The following is a 24,364-nucleotide window of genomic DNA, read 5'->3' as shown; positions in this document are numbered from 1 at the left end:
ATGTATGTGCATGTGTGCACGTATGTGTGTTGATATAATCTGTTACACCAATGGGTCAGAATTTGTTCATTCCAGTTCAGAATAGATGATACACAACTTTACTACATGGACTTTATGCTGAAATTTCAGCTGATGATGCTACTGCCCTCTCTTGGTTGCCATGCCAGAAGTATGAATGATGTAAGTGGGAGTTTATCTTTGAGCTAATGATTGACTTACTGCGTTTTGACAGAAGAACTTCAAACAGTTTTTTATGTTTGCTTTGGGATTTTGCACCTGTTATCTCCTGCTGCAATATTATTTTTAGCCAAGTTTAGAAATCTTTGGATGTCACTGACCCCTAACTGCATCATTTCACCTTGGATCACACACCCCGATGCTTGCCCAAAGCCGTGCTAAATCTTAATTTCATTTTCAAAACGGCGTTACTGTGCCTACTGTGATAGGAAGAAATCCCCCCCCCCCATTATTATTTCTTCACTTTTAAGCAAGCCAGTTGAAGGATATGGAAGAGAACTAGCAAGCAACCTGCAGTATCGAGAGCATAATCGTTTTGGGTTCTCCGGATCTCATGACTATTGCCTCACGAAAAGTGGAAATTTAAAGCTCCACTGTCGCACAAAACGAAGTGGGGATGGGGGGGTGGCTGGGTGTAAAGAGAACGAACGGACGTGGCATCTCTTAAGATTTGCGAGGCTTGCTGGATAATCCGATCGAATCGGAAGGCTTCGCCTTCTATTGCAGTTGTCAAGATTAGCAATAATTGGTTACATGTGAGGGATCTTTGGAGCTGGGACCTCCTCCCTTCTTTCATTGATGGGGCCTCTCGCTGTGCATCTCGCCCCACAATTCCGTTTGCGCTGCAGAGGTTAAGCACCGTATCGCTTAGGACCTTATCTTATATGATAAGGCACTAAGAGAGCGGAGGGAAAAGCGGAGGGCTCTCAACGAGCAGCTGCTTGAAGTCTTTGGCCGCGACGCTGGGGGTGTCTTTTATTTTAGCCTGCCCAGGGACCTATAGCTGACTGAAAGGACCGAGTTGGTACCTCCCTCTGCTCTCCTTAGATATTTGGTACGTTCCTCCTCTGAGAGCCAGGAGAGAGAGAGAGAGAGAGAGAGGCTAGCGAAACCTGCAGTTGAGTGCGACTGTCGCTTTGGCATTGTGGTGTGGGGAGGAGAGCCGAGCTTTCATTGTCCATCTAGCGGGAAGAGTTTCTTGCAGCGGAGCGGCGGCCGAGAGTTATGGAGTACTCGATGCAGGGAGAAGTGTGGAAAGCGCAGACCTTGAAGGAGCTGATCGAGATCCTGCATCACTTATTTGCCAGCGATAAGGTCAATGTGGCAGAAGTGCAAACTTTAATGGAATCTTATGAGAGCAACCCAGAGGAGTGGACCAAATATGCCCAGTTTGACCAATTCAGGTAATTGGGAGGCGGGGCGGGAGGGGGGGGGGGAGACCACTGGGAGAGAGGAAATGAATGTCTGCTATGCCGAGTTATAACTTCGGAGGCTTCAGTTGTTACTGAAGGCAGAGAAAGAAATGCATTTGGTGCTCAGCCCTTAGATGCAAACCCACTCCCTTCCGTTGCCCCCTCCCGATTTAAGGTGTGCCAGACTTTGTTAACGCGGATCGCGTTACACGTATCTAATTTGCAGCTTTCATTTTAAAAAAAGTATGCAAAACGAAATGATGTTTTGTTACCAGCCTGGTTCCCATGGCTGCAACTGAGATTAAGTGCGATTTTTTTAAAAAAAGAAAAAATAACTTGGATCGAGGGTGGGCCACTCAATCCAGCGCTGGTTGCCAATTTAGAAATGAATGGGGTACCTTAGAAACAGCTGGGGAGAGATGCATTGGCAAAACTCCCAGGCTGTCTTGCCCGGACCTACTTGCAATGTGACCTTTTTATGCTGCAGAACCTCCTTGGTTCCCCGTTTTGGGGAATCAAGGTGGCCCCTAGGTAACCAACCTTCGTGTCAAAGGAGGTCTTACTAGTTTTGTCTTGCCTTTGCAGCCGATATGTTAGGATCTGCGTTACCTACTCCAATTTTTCTACCATTTTTGCACATTTGATTATTAGGTGTGACATTATGTTTGGTCACCTGGTTTTCATTTTTTGTAATTTTCCAAGAATTTCTGCATTTATGCATACTACATCTTGAGGAATGCATCTGAAAGGGAATTAGGAGCAATATAACCATGTCTATTGCAGAAGTGTGAATATAATTTAAAAGAATCTTTGGCTGTCTAGTAGAGATGTAGAGGGATGGTTGCCAAATACAATTGAAAATCACATCACACAGAATGGCATACTACAATACGACCTTGTATTTCCCCAGGTAATATTGCAAAGTTGTCATACTTGATTCTGATGCTGGTTTGATTCATAATCCATAGGATGTACTGCTTATAAATTGTATTCACAAACTCCCTAACAAAATTGCATGTTGGATGAGCCCAGCCTGTATGGTTAGTTTCTAGCTGTATGTCTTTTAAATCCAGGAACTTCATATGAACACAGTTGTCCGGTTGCAATTGACCCAATTTGTGTGTTCTGTCAGTAGTTATTGTCATGTTGATGGGGTTCTGTATGACTGCAGCAGGTATTGGATTCTCTTTCCATGTGGGAATGAGATCAAAGGATAAACATCCTTACTCCTTAGAGCTATTTTGACATGTGCAGGTTGATTTTAAACAAAAAAGGACTTTGTCCCTCTGACCTCAAGGAACCAAAAGCTAAGTAGCACAGTTGAAATATCTGAATGATCATGCACATTTGTGAATAGCCACTATAATAAAATAGTTATTACTACCCATCATTTATGCAATTCATTGCCCTTGAACATTATGGTTATCACCTACCATCTTCCACATCCACAATCATATCTGCAAACATATTTCTGCCTCAACAGAAACTTCATGTGTATGGTTAATTAAGTTTTAGTCTAGGAGATGTTGTTATTCTTTAGGCATTGTGAGACTCTTTGTGGTCTATCTCACAACAGTCCAACAGGCATATTTCTCTGAAAGATGATAAGAAATATTAAAGAAAAAATAACCCTCATCCAGTGACCTTGAGTACAGCAACATATATCACATATATTAATTTCTGCAATACAGAAAGCAGGTAAGTACATGCAGATTCAACTCACCTAGCTTGTAGGGATTTGTTAAGTAATTCTCTAAAACAAAAAGCTGCATCTTTCAAGCAGTAGCATACTCCCACTACCGATTTGAGTTAATTAATTGTTGTTTATCCTTCCATATAGCCTTCTTATATCTGGTATTGGTCATAGTGCTTGGAAATGCTGGCATGCACAGCCAAGAGAAAGCATCGGGTCAGAAATGCTGCCCTAACCATTAAATTATTCTTCCCAAATGTAATAAACAGAGAAAGGTCAAAATGTGAGTTCTTAAGGTACATCCAAATCAATATGGTTGTTACATAAGTTAAGGATTGGCACAAGTTGATTGTTATTCTACGACCTGGTCATGTTTGGCAAAATACCAAAGACACTTCCCAAAGTTTGAAGAGCGACGACTGCTATTCAGAATATAGATTATCTCAGTGACTGATATAGTTGGTGTGACTCTTGGTACATTACATTTCATATACATGAGGTCACAAAGGTTTAACTGACTCCTTATCAGTTTTCACCTTCCAAGGTAAATAATGGCATTGATTACTTTTCTCTTAAAGCTGTTAAAGGGCGTATGTGATCTTCACTCATTGGTTAGTAAATGCACAACTGTCAGTCAAGGCCATCTTAGTAGCACATGGTATCTTACACAATTATCTTTCTCCTGTCCTTCCAGTTTTCCTGTGAAGAATGTTCCAAATACCACTGAACAAAGATTCCTAAATACACCTGCAAAGTAACTTATCTTGATCTACAGGAATCAAAATCTCTATTAACTTTCACATCTTTCTGGGCATCCTCACTACTTTTGGTAGTAATGCACTAATTGGATTATTAGGATGTACATATTTTAATTTGGAAATGAAATTGAATGTTACTATCGCTCCCCACACTTTCTGTCATAGATGTTAAATGCTATATCTGTTTGCAACAAAGGACAGGTATGGAGAGCCTGTGGTTTTAGCAAAGTCTGGAGGATAGTAACAACCAGAAACCTACTTCCTGTTCAGACTAACTAGGGTTGAAGCCAGATGGATACATCCAGAAGACCAGGAGTTCCCTACTACAGATATATAGGGAAAGAAGATGAAACCATGAGCTAATGGTTGCTTGGCATTTCATTGGTTGTCTCCTTTCCCTAAAGTAAATATATTCCATAAATTTAAAGGAAACTGCTTATTTGAGGCTCAGGTGATTGGAATGGCAAGACTGGAGTGACCAAAAAGCTAAGGTGCTTGCTAGTGATCAATTCTGCAAATTGAGTATTGGATTATTTACATCACCCATCATACTGACAATTAAAAAGAAATAATAGCAAGGCCTCTGAGGTGCAAACTCTACATTTTCTGATTCATAAGCACTAGTTTTGGATGGCAATGGAAAGTTAGGTTTAAAGCCATTTGTGGACACTCCCTTAATGGCATTATTACCATACTAAGAGGCGTGATAAAATTGCCTGATATTGTATTATATCAATGCATGCATGAATATTATCAGGGTTACAAGTAATAAAGCAAGCCACAATAAAGCAAGTTATTAAATGCAGGAAGTCTTTAAAAATTATGCAATATATCTTGGTATATATAAAGAGATATGATTAGCTCCCTATAATGGATGACTTAGTTATATTGAAATAACTCTCAGGAATTATCTTTAAAATGCTACAAGGTCCTGCTAAGAAAAGTCACAGTTTTGGTGGTTTATATACGTTCCTCTCTAAGTCCCTATGAAGAAACTTTGAAAGAATGAGATATGTTAGCCTTGAGAAAAAAAATCTAAGGGGAAAGATAAAATGACAACACGCTTCAAATACCTGAAAGAAGGTCACATAAAATGGGGCAGGACCTGTTTTCTTTCATTCCAGAATACAAGATTTGGATACTGGACTTAAGTTACAAAAGGCAGATTATGAAATGAGGGGAAAACTTTTCTAACTGTGCACTTCGACAGTGGAACCAATTATCCAGGGAGATTCTCCTTCATTGGTTATATTTTTTCAGAGACTATAATCTTTCTGAATAATTGGTTGGTCATGACTCATCTTGAGCACCATTTGTTTTCCTAAAGCATTCCTTGAAGTAAGTAAGAATCCTTGTTTTCCTCTTCTTGAACCTTTTTGTTGCCTCTACTCCAGCTGATGGTCCTCAAGACTCTGATAAAATTCGAAGTAGATACCACAATTCTAAGTCTGATTATTCCTCTTGTTCATAAACTGTCCTGCAGAGAGCTTTACAAAAAGGGTCTCTACTCACAAAAATGCTGCTACCCACGCAACATACCAGAACTCTGTTTAAACCAATAAGGAATTTAGTTTTATCAGTGATCAGATTGGAATGGAATGGTTTCCAACCCATCTGTGTAATTTTCAATGGTATCCATGGTGTGTGTGTGTGCGTGCGTGCGTGTGTGTGTGTGTGTGTGTTCAAAACTGGCAAGATGGCAGTTGCAGAACTGCTAAGAGATTGTTGCTACACACACACACACACACACACACACACACACACACAATGGGCAAGGCTTTAATCATGAGGAGTGGCCTTTGACACATATACACCCTGAAGATTCCACTGGTCACTTAGGGTAAACGAAAATCTGTTTTTGAGTCATAGTGTATCATAGTATCAGGAAATATGCATATCTAGTACATATATCCCTGCTTCATATTTACATTGTGAACTGGGCGTATCAGTTAAAAAAACACTGACTTAAGGTACTTGATGTTCATCTCCCAAAATATTTTTTTTTATTTTAATAGAAAAAAATTAATTTTACTAAGGAGTACAATATACAGGGATGCAGTGGCTCAGTGGCTAAGACACTGAGTTTGTTGATCAGAAAGTCAGCAGTTCAGCAGTTCGAATCACTAGTGCTGCGTAACGGAGTGAGCTCCCGTTACTTGTCCCAGCTTCTGGCAACCGAGCAGTTCGAAAAATAAGAACCACCTTTGGTGGGAAAGTAACAGCTTTCCATGCACCTTTGGCATTTAGTCATGCCAGCCACATAACCATGGAGACATCTTCGGATAGTGCTGGCTCTTTGGCTTTGAAATGGAGATGAGCACTGCCCCCTAGAGTCAGGAACAACTAGCATATATGTGTGAGAGAACCTTTGCTTACAATATACAAGTAAAGGTAATGCAAACTACAAAATAGTAAAAAAAACAAAAAACAGAAAAGTGAAAAACAGAAAAAGAAAAAAAATATTTAAAAAGACAAAAGAAGATAAAAAGGAATGTTCTCATACTTCCCAGCAAGTATCAAACAACTTTAACAACTTACCATCAGCTTTTCAATACAATAATACAATACAATAGTAGAGTTGGGAGGGACCTTGGAGGTCTTCTAGTCCAACCCCCTGCCTAGGCAGGAAACCCTATACCGTTTCAGACAAATGGCTATCCAACATCTTCTTAAAGACTTCTAGCGTTGGGGCATTCACAACTTCTGGAGGCAAGCTGTTCCACTGATTAATTGTTCTAACTGTCAGGAAATTTCTCCTCAGTTCTAAGTTGCTTCTCTCCTTGATTAGTTTCCACCCATTGCTTCTTGTTCTACCCTCAGGTGCCTTGGAGAATAGTTTGACTCCCTCTTCTTTGTGGCAACCCCTGAGATATTGGAACACTGCTATCATGTCTCCCCTAGTCCTTCTTTCTCTTAAACTAAACATACCCAGTTCCTGCAACCGTTCTTCATATGTTTTAGTTTCCAGTCCCCTAATCATCTTTGTTGCTCTTCTCTGCACTCTTTCTAGAGTCTCCACATCTTTTTTACATCATGGCGACCAGAACTGAATGCAGTATTCCAAGTGTGGCCTTACCAAGGCATTATAAAGTGGTATTAACACTTCACATGATCTTGATTCTAATACAATATTTCAAATACAATAATCTCTTGATTTCAAATACAATAATCTCTAACCCAGTGATGGCTAACCTTTTCCGTACTGAGTGCCCAAAGCGCATGGGTGCCCAAACTCCCATTAATGCCAGAAATCTTTAAGTATATGTTTTGAATCACTTTTTACACTTCTCGATGCATTCATTATATTATTTGCTTCTAATGCCTTCTAGGATCCAGACTTCAAAAACCCAACTTTTTTTCCTCCCAAAGAATGTGAACATCTAGTTTCTCACAGAAAGGATTTTATAATTTATTTCCAATTTTTATTACAAATTCTTTAACTTTCTAAAAACACTCAAAACATTATTTCCTGTTTTCCAAAAATAATATTTTTCCAAGTGCTTAGAATTGTATTTAAAACTACTTTTACCAAGGGGAAGGAACCTTAGCAAGTGAATACAGTAAAAACATGCTGATCTAAATAGTCTTAATATTTCCCAAAAGAATAAAAAGGTTAAGAAATGAAGTTTGGCCAAATTTTGTCTTTAAAAGACCATGTTATGATGGATATGTCTAGTCTAACGAAGAGAAGGTCTAGGGTTGACTTGATTCCAGTCTTCCAAGGTTTGAGGTACTGCCCTAAAAAGAAGGGGTTGAGCCTATTTTCCAAAGCACTGGAGAGTAGGACAAGATGCAACAGATGGAAATTTATCAAAGAAAGATCTGACCTGGAACTAAGGAAAAATATCCTGACAATGAGAACAGTTAACCAGTGCAACAGCTTCCCTCCAGAAATTCTGGAGATTTTAAAGAAGAGATTGGACATCCAATTGTCCGGATGGTGTAGGATCTCTTGCTTAAGCAGCGGGTTGGATTAGAAAACCTCCAAGGTCCCTTCCAATTCTGTTATACTGTTACTGTTGCTTTGACTCCCAACCGCTCAACAACTCATAAACCGTCTACAAAACCATGGTTCCTGCAGTCTACTCAACAAGACCACCTGTCTGGAGTGCATGTGAGTTATCTCACAATCTTTCCTTTCTCTGAAGATATTTTGCAAATTCAGATATAGCATCCAATCACTATCTCGGTCATAAATGCCGTTTTCTGTCTAGCTCACCATAGCACTCATCAAAAGTCCACCTCATTACCCAAGTATTGACTTATGCTTTATAATGTTATTAATTACGTAAGAGAAATATAATGTCATGTAATAAAAGCACTCTGCCAGATTTTATTTTCTAGGGCTGGATACTCTTGTTATGTTGTATATCATATATTGGTTGCAGTATTTTCAATAACACATTGCCTGTACATAAGTGAGTTCCCTGCATTTCAATTCTTTCAGTTTTTTCATTTTGAAAAAAGTGTCCAGATGTTTTCTAAAGTGCTCCATGTTTGGATAATGCTCTGATCTAAAACTATGTCCATTCAGCTGGTAATATTTAAAATGGCTAAATGTGAATTGAATACTTAAAAGATATATTTTCTAGTGAAAATGCATTAGGAAACTGTCCTTATTTGCAGCTTTTAAAAAATCGGCCTTAATTCAAATGTTTTAGAGAATTTCTGTTCAGTTTTTTTCTTCTGTTCTGCAAGCTCTATTCTGTTATCTTGAATCTTACTCAAGAACTTCCTAATCAGACATTGCTGCCCTGGACACTTTTTATCTTATTTGTCATAATCTCTTGTTATGTATAAAATTGATATTTTATCAAGAAGATCTTGTCCTTTTCCTTTGGTTGCCTTCATGCATATGTATCCAGGCATGTATATATACATTATATATTGTTACATAACTTTTCCTTTCGGGTATATGCCTCACACAGAAAAATAACTTTCCTTAATATGACTACAAACATTTAGACATTATCTAATCTGAGAAGCATTTGAGTTACTCTATTAACTGGGTTGTGAATTTGTTTTTAAGTTTGCTTTGAATTCTAGCACTATATAAATGGGTTTTTTAAATGATTGATGCTGTTTAGTCCCTCTGAACTTCCTTTTAGATGAGAGAGGGATCTTGGAAAATATTAGTATAGTAGTATAAAGAGGTGAAGAAAAATGCATGTAATATAATGCTGCTGGTGGAAAATAATTATCTTTGTTCCTCCAGTGTTTCAGAAGTATCCATCTGCATAGGGTGAAGTGTCAGGCATGGGGAACCGAAGAGGAAAATCCACTCCCCCCCCCCACAAAAACCATAGAGAAAAATTCCACAAGTAGACTCACTTACTCATTGGAGCTCACTAACCCTTAAGGTAGTGTTTTCAAAAGAGGGCGGGGAAATCTTGAAAGCTGGTGTCCACTATTAATCACTGCAGTGGCGCAGTAGTTAGAGTGCAGTACTGCAGGCTACTTCTGCTGATCACTGGCTGCCAGCAGTTTGACACATCAAGTCTCACCAGCCTCAAGGTTGACTCAGCCTTCCATCCTTCTGAGGTGGGTAAAAGGTGGGAACTGCATCTTCATGGAGGGAAGTATGCAGTGGAGTACCCCAACGCTCTGTTTTAGGCCCAGTACTCTTCAATATCTTTATCAATGATTTGGATGAGGGAATAAATGAGGAACTCATCAAATTTGCAGATGACACCAAGCTGGCAGGAATAGCCAACACTCCAGAAGATAGGCTTAAGATACAGAAGGATCTTGACAAACTTGAACATTGGGCACTATCTAATAAAATGAAATTCAATGGTGAAAAGTGTAAGGTTCTACATTTAGGCAACAAAAATGGAATGCATAGGTACAGTATAGGTGGTACCTTGCTCAGTAGTAGAAACTGTGAAAGGGATCTTGGAATCCTAGTGGATAACCATTTAAATATGAGCCAGCAGTGTGCAGCAGCTGCCAAAAAAGCCAACACAGTTCTAGGCTACATAAACAGAGGAATAGAATCAAGATCACGTGAAGTGTTAATACCACTTTATAATGCCTTGGTAAGGCCACACTTGGAATATTGTATTCAGTTTTGGTCGCCACGATGTAAAAAAGATGTGGAGACTCTAGAAAGAGTGCAGAGAAGAGCAACAAAGATGATTAGGGGACTGGAGACTAAAACATATGAAGAACGGTTGCAGGAACTGGGTATGTTTAGCTTAAGAGAAAGAAGGACTAGGGGAGACATGATAGCATTGTTCCAATATCTCAGGGGTTGCCACAAAGAAGAGGGCGTCAAACTATTCTCCAAGGCACCTGAGGGTAGAACAAGAAGCAATGGGTGGAAACTAATCAAGGAGAGAAGCAACTTAGAACTGAGGAGAAATTTCCTGACAGTTAGAACAATTAATCAGTGGAACATCTTGCCTCCAGAAGTTGTGAATGCCCCAACACTGGAAGTCTTTAAGAAGATGTTGGATAGCTATTTGTCTGAAACGGTATAGGGTTTCCAATATGCTGACTCTGTAAAACCACTTAGAGAAGGCTGTAAAGCACTGTGAAGCAGTATATAAGTCTAAGTCCGTGATGGCGAACCTATGGCACCTATGAACCAAAGCCATATTTGCCGGCATGGCAGCCCTCAGCTCTGGCATCATGCTTCGGCACAAATGAATTGCTGGTTGGCCAGTTGGGCCATTTGTCATCCTCCACAGGCTTCAGGAAAGCCTCCAGAGTCTAGAGAGGGTGAAAATCCTCCCCATGTGTGGGTCGTTTGAGCTTGTGCAGGGGGGGATGTCGCTCACACATGCACGGGTAGGGGCACACGTGTGTGATAGCACTCGCGCACACAGTTTTGGCATACCTTTAGAAAAAGGTTAGCCATCACTGGTCTAAGTGCTATTGGTATTGCTATAGACTAATAGTGAAGAGACCAGGCTAGAAATCAGGAAACCATGAGTTCTAGTCCTGCCTTAGGCATGAAAGCTGGCTGGGTGACTGTGAGCTCAGCCCAACCCACCTTATAGGGTTGTTGTCAAGAACATAGGAAGAGAAAGGAACATGAGGTACATTCAGTGGTGGGTTTCAACATTTTTTAGAACCTCTTCTGTAGGTGTGGCCTGCTTTGTGGGAGTGGCTTGCCGGCTATGTGACTGGATGGGAGTGGCTTGCCGGCCATGTGACTGGGTGGGCGTGGCCAACTTGTAAAATGTGGTGAAACTTTTGCTTAGCAACCAAAATGTTGGTTCAGAAACTCTGGCATTTGAAGCACGCAAGTCTTAAACCTTTCAAGTTACAAGACCCTTGTACCCCTAACCCTTTAGAAAAAAACCCAGGGGTGTTCAAACTTGACATGTTTAAGACTTGTGGACTTCAACTCCCAGAATTTCTCCTCCAGTCATGTTGGCTCAGGAACTCTGGCATTGAAGTGTGCAAGTCTTAAAGCTGTCAAGTTACAAGACCCTTTCACCCGTAACCCTTTAGAAAAAAAACCCTAGGGGTGTTCAAACTTGACAGCTTTAAGACTTGTGGACTTCAACTCCCAGAATTCCTCCTCTCAATCTTCATATTGATGATGTGCGGACAGGTGGGGGAAGGGAGCTGGAACCGGTTCTAAACGGCACTGTAGTTTTGTGGAACCTCTTCTATAGAAGTGGTTAGAACTGGCAGGAACCCATCCCTGGGTACATTCACCACCTTGAGTTATTATTTATAAAAAATAATAAACATGGGATTAAAAAAAACCCTAAATAAATAAATGTATGCTTTAGTTTATGTCCTACTGTTTAAATCATTTGACATGTGATTTTTGTCCAGCAAGAATCTACCTGTAAGGTAAGTCAGTGTTCAAAGGATGCAAAACCAGTGAATAAAATGGTTTAATGTCTCAATAATCTTTAACATGAAGGTTTTTTTGGAACAGAATGGCAGCCTACCTATGCCATTTCATGTCTTTTAAAAATTGTTTCTGCTTCTCAAGGGTAAAACTTACAAGGACTCCCTGATGTTTTATCATTTCAGATACACAAGAAATCTTATAGATAAAGGAAATGGAAAATTCAATCTGATGATCTTATGCTGGGGAGAAGGCCATGGCAGGTTTGTAATTGAGAAGATACTTAATTTTCAAAAGTCTGTGGACGCGATTTTACAATGTGAATACACTTGAATGTACCCTGAAGAGAATGTTGTTTATGTTGTAACTTAGTAATAGATGGTTGAAGCCCACCTTTCCAACAGATTGATAACTCTTAAATTCACAGATCAAAACCAAATGTGCAACAGTTGTCAATGGCCACATTTTTGTATACTGGATTACTACTCATGGTCACTGCTCATCTGGTGAGGCTTCATTAGTGCTTGCTGATTTCTCTTGAGGAAGATTTTGTCTTTCCGTAAGAGTATAATGTCTGAGGATCCTGTCTGGCCTGCAAAAGCTAGCCAGAAAAGACAGCTTGCTTTAATTTCAGAAAGCAAATGAAGATGCACTTTGTTCTCAGCCTGCATTCAACAACCACAGGATTAGTCCAAAAGAAAACCAAGTTTTATAATTGCTGCTACTTTAAGTCCACATCTTCAGAACTGAGAATCCTTACGTGACCTCATAAGAGAATGATTACCAAAATGGTAGCTCCAAATGCAATTTCCCCATACACACCAAACACTTTTTTTTTTCAATTTTGCATACTCATTCGTGAGTTTTCTTGGCAATGGTAGATAAAGAGTTTTCCATTGCACTTTCTACAGGTTTTTTTTACTTCCAGCTCTCAATCTCTTATGCTTTCCCATTCAAAGATCAATCACACCCGATACTGAGATCAGACCAGTGGTGCAATTAAATTTTTTTAACTATCGGTTCTGTGAGCGTGGCCTGGTGGGCGTGGCAGGGGAAGGATACTGCAAAATCCCCATTCCCTCCCCACTCTGAGGCCAGCCAGAGGTGGTATTTGCCAGTTCTCCGAACTACTCAAAATGTTTGCGACCGGTTCTCCAGAACATGTCAGAACCTGCTGAATTTCATCCCTGGATCAGTCAGAACTATTTAAAAAAGAAATAAGCATCGGTTACAGAAGCTCTGTTTCTAGAAGGGCAAATTCCTACTCTGCATGCTTGAATCTTCAAATATTTTTAATATTTAATTTTTAAGCATTTTATTAAGCTTTAATATTATTTTAGTATAACTTCACAATGACCCAATAACTAGTCTATCAGTCCTGTCCATACAAATCATGTTAAAGAATGAGGAGTAATTCATTTATAATATTCACCCCATTTTTATTCTAACCATAACAGTCCCAAATTGTGGATATTAAAGAAGTTTAAAACCACCCAATTCCAGCATTTTAAGAGCAGAGCAATAAGAACAACTAGAGGCCCAGCATCACATTTGATACTGACACAGTACCTTATGGTAAAAGTAAGCTACATGGTTATTTCCAGAGATATTGTGTAAGGAATGGTTTATTAACAGCATGGGAAAAAGTAAAAGGAAAACACTACTTAGAAATACCAATGTGGCTTTCAACAATGGAAGCGTTGATACACCCAAATATTAGTAGTACAAAGAATATTATTAGATACAAAGATATTTTAACAGAAAGGGGGGAATTAAAACAAAAACAAGAGTTAGAAGAACAAGGAATTGATATAGGTTGGTTTTTGCAATTGCAAATACAATCAAGATATGAAAAAGATAAGAGAGAGTATGGCTTCAATTTGGGAAGTTCAGAGCTGGATAAGATACTCGTGGGGCCAGAAGAAAGAATAATTAAACAATATAGCTATCTACTAAGAATCAGATTAGAAGAAGAAGTGGTTAACGATACTATGATAGCATGGATTTTGGCTTTACAATTGAGTTAGCAAAATGGCAACAACGATGGCAAAGAAACTACAAATTAACTATATCAACAGCATATATAAAATGTTTTATAGATGCCACATGCTACCCAACAAATTAGCAAAGATGTTTAAAAATAATTCAGTGAATGTTGGAAATGTCAACAATTTACGGATTCATTTTATCATATGTGGTGGACGTGTGCAGAAACAAGGAACTATTGGACTAAAATAAGAACATGGTTAGAGAAAATATAGAGTTTAGATCCAAGATATTTTTATTGGTATGCTTCCAGAGAAATATAATAAAGAAGACAGTTATTTGATTATACATGGAACAACTGCAGTGAGAATTGTATTTGCACAAAATTGGAAATTAGATAAGATACCAACAGAAGAAGAGATAATAAAAAAGATTTTGGACCGTGCAGAAATGAATAGGTTAACTTTGAGAATAAAAAATAAAGAGGAATCGGTGTATCTCAAGACATGGGGGAAGATTCTATGACTGGTTAGAAAATGAAATCTAGAAAAGAAAGTAAGAGAGAGATATAGAACCCAGATGACACACTATTAAATGAAAAAGGGGGGAAGAGGGCGAAAACAGAAAAGAAAGTATTAATATATAAGTATATGTTCAAGAGTGAGACACAGATGAAAAATAATTGGGATATGATAGTGAAGAAAAGGGAATGGGAAATGATAAGTATAAAGCTATAACCGGGTTTGTGGGAACACCATCCCGAAAATACACCAGGTGAGAGAGGAAAAGAGATAACCACAATAACAGAAAAGGAAAGGAAGAGAGGAGGAGAAGAGAAGAAAGGAGAGGAAAGGAGAGAAAGGTTGGAAGGGATAGAAAGAGAAGGAGAGGGCAGGAAGGGGAAGAGGAAGAGGAAGAGAAGAATAGGGGAGAGGTAAAGGAAGAAGGAAAGGGAAAGGAGAGGAGGAAGGAAGGAAGTAGAGGAGGGAGGGAGGGAGGGAGGGAGAAAAGAAAGGAAAAGTGGAGTGGTGACAATACAAAATAGGTGTATGGGATGGTAAGCAAAGCAACCCTGAATGTATATTTTAACTTTTTATATGGGAAAATAAATGTGTAAAAGTGATAAATATAAATAAGAATAATAATTATGTAAATGTATACCTGTAATTGTATGTAGGAGACTAAAAAAAAAAACTTTTTTCACATTTGACACTGACACAGCCAGTGAGCTGTGTACAAGTGGTCTATGACAATTTGCCACAGACAACTTGCTATAGGACAAGAATGACACTCATATCAAAGAAATAGTGGAATAGAATCATTAAAGAAATGATGCAAAAGAAGGGACAGAATAAAATGTGAATTGCAAAAATTAAATTTTTTTAATTTTATTTTAAATAATTAAATAGAATTGTTAAATTGTCCTGCAGCGAGTTGTCCCACAGTGAGATGGCCACAATGAGTTGGCTGTGGCAGGTTCTCCCATTCCGATGTACAAGAGCCTCTGGGAGCCGAAAGAATCTGCTTCTCCAGAACTCAGTCCATAGAATGTGGTTTCACGATTGCCTAAAGCGCAGTGATTTCCACATGGGTTCACCACTAAAAATCATACACATCAGAATATGACCAAATTATGGTACGTAACTGGTAGACATCTGGATTCCTTCATAAATGTTCATCCAATCCTTTCAGTCAGCGACAGGTTTCCAGTGCCAGCTACAGATGAAAACAAACGGGATGAGCATTGTCCTTTTGGCATACAAAACATATGGTATAAGTGGGTTTTATAGCTTAGCCAGAAATAGTTCTTGAAAACAGTCTGTCGTTTTGTTTTTGGTTTTTGCAGGACTGCGGTCTTGATTGCTTTTGTCAGAACAGCTGCTTTAGCACCACTTGGTGACTTCCTTCTTTGTGCTTTATTACAATGGTAGCAGGGTTTTCATTGCTCTGACCAGCCTCTATAAGATGGCTCCAGGGTTTGACTGAAAGAGCATTGTGTTGTGATGGCTGCTTAAAACCAGAAGTAGAATGCTCCTCTTGGTCCCCACCCCACCCCACCCCAGTCTTTTCAATTTGGTCAAGAGAGTCTGCCAATATCTCTCTAAAATGTCGTTGGAAAAGTGGCAAAGGATAACGTATCCCTTTTATATGCAAGAATGGCTTGGAGCCCTGAGGTCTGAAACAACCGTTGTCCTCAGCCCTCAAGTGGCCTCTAAGGCAAGGGAGGGCAACTATGCTGGCTCAGGAATTCTGGGAGTTGAAGTCCACACATTGTAAAATTGCTATAGATGCCCATCTCTGCTCTAGAGCAAAACCAGTTTCCATAACTTGGAAGGATATGAGCTTTGTAAGAGGGAAAATAGCCTGCTCCCTTTTGTAGCTCATTCCTTAGTTAATTGGGAACAGAATAATATTGCTTTTGTTTTGTTTTCTTTTTTCTGGAATGTGTGCTATTAATATTGGAAAATTATTGTGGCTCATTTCCAGTTTAGTTTGTACCCAGCACATTCCTGTTAATTCCTATACTAGATCAGATCAGAGCAAGCACCCACATCACTCAGTTCAGCAAACAATGAAACAGTAAACTAGCAAGACTGTAATAAAGGCTGGCAAAATAGGGAGGGAGGCACGAACCACAAGCAAAATTTACATTGTCTCAACAGTTTATCAAAAGGCATAGAACTTTCTACTGCAAACAGTATTTTAGGGGATTAGCATGGACAGTGTCAACCTAAGTGGCCTTTGGCTATTGTAGCTTTATTTCCATTCCAGAGATGGAAAGTAGGACACCAGGTGATCCCGCTCTATTCTGCATGTGAAGCAAAGAATTTTGTGGATATGGATGGTATACACAGCAAGTACAACCATATTCACAATTTTACCTATCACATTCATGGATACAATTGAGGGATTACAAGTATTTGGGCACTTAGAACAATTAATTAGCTCTGTCGGGGAGGCTACAGCAGTGTCTAGTAAATTTGCAGTTCTGCTTGAGGTCAAAAGCATTTAAGGTGCCAATATCGCTTAATACAGGGGTGTCCAAACTTGGGAACTTTAAGACTTGTGGACTTCAACTCCCAGAATTCCCCAGCCAGCATGGCTGGCTGGGGAATTCTGGGAGTTGAAGTCCACAAGTCTTAAAGTTCCCAAGTTTGGACACCCCTGGCTTAATACATTCCAGTCCCTTATAACAAAAGTAGGACTCTGAGAACAAGTCTACTGCTTTCCCACTATTATTGGTAAAGTCGTACGGCAACAAGGTCTGTAACAGTAAATCTATGGTTAAGAGTTGTTTCTACATAGTTTAACACTGTTTCCAAACTAAATATTGCCTGTCTTAGGTCTATTTCTTTCCTAATTAACATTCCCGGTCCCTTTGAAATATGTGTTTTTTATAACCTAGATACTTTACTTTTTTTTTCTCTAAAAGTGTTGCACAATATAACAACGTGGCATTTATTTTCTACTACAAAACAGAGACAGAAAAAACAAATAGTGCCAAATTGGTTTTTAATAAAAAAAGATGTGCAAACATATTTTATAACTACTATTTTCCCTATTGAGCATCTGCAATAAACTTGGTTGCTATGTTTGTTAGCAACTTGAATCCTGAAGCCAAACACTCAGAAATATGGCATTAATAATGGCGGATCTTAAAGCATGTTAGGGGTGTGTGTGTTTGTGTGTGTGTGTGTGTGTGTGTGTGTGTGTGTGTACACATGTGTACAGATTCAAGTAAAAAGAAGAAGTAAAGATGGTGGTCCTTTTGGATAGCCTAAATAATATTTCCTTTAATAATAATCTTTTCTAATCTTTACTAATCTTTTCTTTATTAATTTAACAATTAATCCTCCTTAATGCATGGGTAGAATTACTTGCTACAATACTTACTTAGATTCAGTCCAGGTAAATGTTTGTACAAAAAAATGTAAAATAGGTGTACCTGAACAATTCCCAACACCTTCACCCTGGATCATTTAACTAAAATGCTGGGATTAAGTTTAGCAACACTTGAATATTGATAGTTGGCTCCTTTAGAGCATTGTAAAGAGTAAACTCTTTCCCACAGAACTCAACCCCTAGTTACTTCAGGGATGTGTCTGTGGAGTTATCTTGCCAACAATGTAGAACTGATTTACCATTTGCCTTCCTTCAGGCTATTCCCCCACCCCAAATGTCTCAATCAAACCTACAATTGTGGACTTTCCTGGCAATCTGCAATCCAAATACTAAGCAGGTCCAACCCTTGTTTACCTTTTCAGATCAGCCAAAGATGGTGGTTTATTGCTGTTACCTACAGTAATTGGAATAGAACATTATATTCATGATAATTGAATTTGTAGGGCATGTTGTGCCGTGCAAAACAGCAATTAATCATTTTTGTTTACTGCCAATATGCTGTCTGGGAATTCTGGAAATTGCATTTTAACTCTTTGGAAGATGCCGAGTTATAGAAAGCTGACGTAGGACATATGTATTTTATATACCTTACAGGCATCAACCTTTCTGACTTTATGCATTTTTTGAATTTGTTTTTGTAGCAGTATCCATGATCACACAGATTCGCATTGTTTTATGAAGCTACTTCAAGGAAATCTAAAAGAAACTTTGTTTGAGTGGCCTGGCAAAAAAGGGGTTGGAGAGATGCTTAAAAAATCAGAAAGAGTGTTAAAAAGAAATCAGTGTGCCTACATTAATGGTAAGTCATTTTGCTCTAGTGTCTTTAAATGTAACATTCTTTCCCCAGTAATGATAGAGGCGTCCCTGTCAATTCCTACTTTGTCCTTTTAAAAAACCCTTCATTTTGCAATATTTGCTATCATAATTTTTTACCTGGGGAAAAGAAACCTCAAAAATTACAGTTTTTACTCTGGATAGCATGTTACTGGATATGGAATAAGGTGATTTCATTGGAGACAAAATTGAAATGATTTTTAGAAAATAACTTTATTGATAACAAAACAAAACAGAGAAGAAAATATGTTCAGATCATGTTGATACACCAATCCTTGAATATTTTTCTAACCTTGGAAGCAAGATAGAGTGAATAGATAAATAACAGAGGTAGAACATACAGGTGAAACTTGAAAAATTAGAATATCATGCAAAAGTTCATTTATTTCAGTAATGCAACTTAAAAGGTGAAACTAATATATGAGATAGACTCATTACACCCAAAGCAAGATAGTTCAAGCCGTGATTTGTCATAATTGTGATGATTATGGCTTAAAGCTTATGAAAACCTCAAATCCACAATCTCAGAAAATTAGAATATTGTGAAAAGGTGCAATATTCTAGGCTCAAAGTGTCCCACTCTAAGCAGATAATTAAGCCATAACACCTGCAAAGGGTTCCTGAGCCTTTAAATGGTCTTTCAGTCTGGTTCAGTAGGAATCACCATCATGGGAAAGACTGCTGACCTGACAGTTAAGCAGAAAACCATCATTGACACCCTCCATAAGGAGGGAAAGCCTCAAAAGGGAATTGCAAAAGAAGTTGGATGTTCCCAAAGTGCTGTATCAAAGCACATTAATAGAAAGTTATGTGGAAGGGAAAAGTGTGGAAGAAAAACGTGCACAAGCAGCAGGAATGACCGCAGCCTGGAGAGGATTGTCAGAAAAAGGCCATTCAAAAATGTTGGGGACTTTCACAAGGAGTGGACTGAGGCTGGAGTCAGTGCATCAAGAGCCACCACACACAGACAGATCCTGGACATGGGCTTCAAATGTCGTATTCCTCTTGTCAAGCCGCTCTTGAACAACAAACGTCAGAAGCGTCTTACCTGGGCTAAAGAAAAACAGACCTGGTCGGTTGCTTAGTGGTCCAAAGTCCTCTTTTCTGATGAGAGCAACTTTTGCATCTCATTTGGAAACCAAGGACCCAGAGTATGGAGGAAGAATGGAGAGGCACACAGTGCAAGATGCTTGAACTCCAGTGTGAAGTTTCCACAGTCTGTGTTGATTTGGGGAGCCATGTCATCTGCTGGTGTTGGTCCACTGTGCTTCATTAAGTCCAGGGTCAACCCGGCCGTCTACCAGGAGATTTTGGAGCACTTTGTGCTTCCTTCCGCAGTTGAGCTTTATGGGGATGCTGACTTCATTTTTCAGCAGGACGTGGCACCTGCCCACACTGCCAAAAGCACCAAAGCCTGGTTCAATGACTGTGGGTTTACTGTGCTTGATTGCCCAGCAAACTTGCTTGACCTGAACTCTATAGAGAATCTATGGGGCATTGCCAAGAGAAAGATGAGAGACATGAAACCGAACAATGCAGAAAAGCTGAACGCCGCTATTGAAGCATCCTGGTCTTCCATAACACCTCAACAGTGCCACATGCTGATGGCTTCCATGCCACGCCGCATTGAGGCAGTAATTTTTATCCTCCTCTTATGCATCTATCCATTTTATATTTGTATATATATATTTTCCATGTAGTAATTTTAATTGTTTTAATTTTGTTCTTTGACATGGACTGTACACCGCCCCGAGTCCCTTTCGGGAGAGGGGGCGGTCTATAAGCGCTAATAAATTGAAATTGAATTGAATTAATTGCTGCAAAAAGGGCCCAAACCAAATACTGAGTACATATGCATGCTTATACTTTTCAGAGGTCTGATATTGTTCTATGTACAATCCTTGTTTTATTGATTGCATGTAATATTCTAATTTTCTGAGATTGTGGATTTGGCTTTTCATGAGCTGTACATAATCATCACAATTATGGCAAATCACGGCTTGAACTATCTTGCTTTGGATGTAATGAGTCTATCTCATCTTTTAGTTTCACCTTTTAAGTTGCATTACTGAAATAAATGAACTTTTGCACGATATTCTAATTTTTCAAGTTTCACCTGTACACCAGTCAGTCCTTAATTTAAAATACTGGCTCAATTTCCTTTCCTAACACACTGGAATTTTTCTATCAAATTTTTCTTTCTAATCTGTATTATTTTGACTTACTGTACATATAATAACTACCGTAAAATGTGGGATTCTATATAATTTTGATAGCAGGGATTTCATCTAGAAAGCAGAAGACCATAAGTTCTCATTTGACCTTAGACATGAAAAACAGGCTGGGTGACTTTTGGCCAGTCACTCTCTCTCTCAGCCCAACTCACCTCACAGGATTGTTGTTGTGGGAAAAATAGAGGGAGGAAGACGTATTAGATACGTTTGCCACCTTGAATTATTTCTAAACATAATAAATGTGGGATAAAAATACTTTTAAAAAATCAGTAGTCTGATCTCAGAGATTATCTTCATGTCTCATAATAGCTACCCAAATATTTTTTAACAATCTTTTACTTACCTTGCTGCTGCTAAGATTTTCCTTATCCTCAAACCACATAATTTTTCATTACATTCCTGAAAGTTGTCTTCAGTTTATTTATTCTGTTTGTCACGGTGTTTTTCCTTTCTCCCAAGTTGTCATCTTATCTATGCCTGGCCATCCATAAACTTCCTCAGCTGTTGCCCCCATTTTTTAAAAGGTTTTTTTTCTCTTCAAACCATCTTTCAGCTATATGGTCACACAACTTACAAGCTTAGATGTTGGAACATGCACATTATCTGCTTTTAAGCTTGGAAAAGATTGTTCTATATGGCCATGCCCTTGAATAATAAAGAAACCCAAACCATTCCTGACTAAATTAGAAACTACTTTTGGTATTAGGTAACGTTGTGGCTAACGCCTTCTGGGTACCTGTTCTCCCCCCCCCCCCCCATTTGTTTGAAATAACAAAAAGAAAATTGTGTGATTCAACATCTATAGAGATATAATGGCAGGTTTAGTATCTTCTTTTTCTCCAAGTGGAGGAAAAATGGATGCCTAACATAACCTATCCTGTTTTTCCTGGCCATTTTATCTTCTTTTCTTTATCTTTTAGTTATAAAAAGATGCTAAATATTTATTGGCTATTTATTGTGCTTTATTTTATGTATATGTATGCTCACTCTGGATATTCACTTTATCATATTTGCACTGTGACAGTAAATAGCTAATTGATATGTAGGTTTGAATACAAGTTGAATATAACAGGTTCCTTCCTAATCTGAATATCTTAATTCATACAGCCAGCTGGGATTGCTGTTGACCTGGTTAAACATTGCATGTGAGCGCTATCAAAGACTTTAATGCATAGTTTTTCTTTTCTGGGATTTCTTCCCATTCAAATTGCAGTTTTATATAATGAGAGTAACTTCTGTTTCCACAATTCTCCCTTAGTGCAAATCTCCAGCTCCTGAAACAAATGAACCTACCAAACAATCCAGTAACAGACAACAAGTAAAAATGGCAACTGAGCAGCCATGTTGGCTTGTAATCCAACCACGTCTCCCGGTGCTTTGTGTGGTTCTTTGTCTGTCTATCTGTTGTTGTTTTGGAAAAATCTTTAAAACCCATAATAGCCTTTTTAAGATTAAAATCATTGGAAACAGGTTTAGGAAGCCCTTCATTGCTCTTTCACCGAAAAGTACCCTTTTGTGGAGCTGGTCTATGTCCTATGGCCAAAAAGGAGCACTGTCTTTCTAGATTTGCATGACATAGCATGATTCAGAAGTATAAACATCAGTTACTCCACAATGCCTTACTGGGAGTCCAAAGCTGATTAAGAAATAAACTGGGTTCCTGGATATGCATGCTAGGCCTTTGAAAGACCCATTTAAATATAGCATATTAATAAAGCATCTGGTGACTCACCTAGTGCAGGAGTCCCCAACCACTGGTCTGTGAACTGGCACCAGGCCGCAGCATGCCATAAACCAGGCTGCGCAAACAAGCGAAGCCCCACCTGTGGCATGCAGGTGGCAGGTGAAACCACGCGTCCTCCGATCTATGGTAAAACCTCTCTCCACAGAACCAGTCCCTGGTACCTAAAAGGTTGGGGACCGCTGACCTAGTGGACTTCATGGAGGGGTTGAAAACTTGGATCTGCCCAATCTAACTATGCACCGCATTGATTTGTTATTCTTTGTAGATTCCATTGGTTTGCATCGTGTGGAGAACCCAAGCCATACCGAAACAGCTGTTAGTCTCCACTTGTACAGTCCACCTTTTGAAATCTGCCAGACCTTTGATCAAAGAACTGGACACAAGCAAAAAGTTAAAATGACATTCTATAGTCAGTTTGGAGAAAGGACTCCATATGTAAGTATAACTTATAAAATGTGTCTTGACATTTGTGGTCATGCTGATAGAAGCAATGAGGAAGCAGCCAGGAAACAAGCTTGACTCTTACATAACCATGCTTAGACAAGGATATTAAAAACATGATAAGTTTATGCCTGAACAGAGCTTCAGGATTATTGAAGAGAAAAACAATACACAATAGGTTTATTGTAAAATTTTCTGTCCTGACATTTTTATTATTAAAAAAATAACTTCCAAATACAAGATGTTGTATATTTTCAGGATGGCATATCTTCATTTTAATATTTCATATTGTAACTCTATGTTTTTTTTAGAACATACAGAGTAAAACTAAAGTTTTACTACAGAATAAGACTAAAAAGAAGTGGGGCTCTCTTTGAAAAAAGAACAAAATATTGGAACTTGGGTAACCAGATCAAGCTAAAGTCTTTATTCTGATGATGTGGTTTTATCAGGGCAGACATTTGAAGAAAATTGCAGTTTTCTGCCTTCAGTGTTGAAAACACTGGTCTGCATGATAGCCTTTGAAAAGTGTCTCAGCTAAAAAAGAATACGAACAATTATTGATTATTAACCATTACTATTGATCGTAGTTTAACACTAATAAATGATGATAATTATAATACTTCTTTAGGTGTTTTACAAATCAATTCCATTATTCCATTATTGATTCCCCTTATATGAAACGAATAAAAGTGAATCTGTTTCAGAAAAACTATTGGAAAACATAATAGTACCTGATGTTACATTTTTCAGTCATGCAGTTATTTAAAATTTCTTGCCACAGTGCCATCTGCTTTCTTTAAAATAACTGAAAACTCTCCATTTATCTCTTTCTTTCCCTAGACTTCAGCAGTTTCTCAAGAAAACAACTGAAAAGCACAAAATTTACTGAATTGTATATTCTTTTATTTTGTTAGAAATTGTTTGAGCAAGAGCAGAAGAATTATGTGGCTAGTGCCAGTAACAAGCTGTATCTTTATGCAGGACTACATAGCTGCCCTATATGAAAAACAGCTTTTTAGCTATGTTTTCTTTCTCTCTCTCTTTCTCTCTGTCATACATAAACACTAAAGTGCAGAATATAGGAGATTCTTGCAGACAACCAACAAATAAGAACATTGGGGGAGGGGCAGAATGCCTCTGATTAATTCTACTTCTGAGACTGTGCACACAGACATTGTACTTAGCAGGTCTTCAGAATGAATATGTACTACTTAAATTACTTGTATATAACTTGTCAAACTCCACTCCGTGTTAACATTAATTCCTATCTAGTGTATACTTTATGATGCAAACAATTCTTTTTATCATGCATATAATAATTTGTTGGAATTTTAATTGTGCATTTTAAAAACTAACGTGCTAGTACCATTTTTTTTAGTAGGAGCAATAAGGAATATCCTGTACAATGTTTTATTCAGAAAAAAGTGTCTGTGATTAAGTTAAGGTGATGAAAGGGCTCAACTGTTAATGTTTCTGTTGGATGTATTGTTAAAACCTGTCCAATTACCTTAATAGAACTGATTTT

The 24,364-nt window shown here is 38.5% G+C and overlaps 1 protein-coding gene across 1 annotated transcript; it reads left to right on the top strand.

Annotated features, from left to right (window-relative positions):
- Positions 1-909: 909 nt before the first annotated feature.
- Positions 910-24,364, top strand: CDO1 (cysteine dioxygenase type 1). The gene is made up of 5 exons (XM_081945551.1): positions 910-1,421; positions 11,880-11,957; positions 18,225-18,382; positions 22,661-22,830; positions 23,680-24,364. Exons 1-5 carry the CDS (start codon positions 1,243-1,245, stop codon positions 23,707-23,709), a joined length of 615 nt encoding a protein of 204 aa, XP_081801677.1. The 5' UTR covers positions 910-1,242; the 3' UTR covers positions 23,710-24,364.

This window comes from Natrix helvetica (assembly GCF_964273705.1).
Source record: "Natrix helvetica genome assembly, chromosome: 2".
Taxonomy (NCBI): Eukaryota; Metazoa; Chordata; class Lepidosauria; order Squamata; family Natricidae; genus Natrix; species Natrix helvetica.
This window is presented reverse-complemented; position numbering and strand designations above follow the sequence as displayed.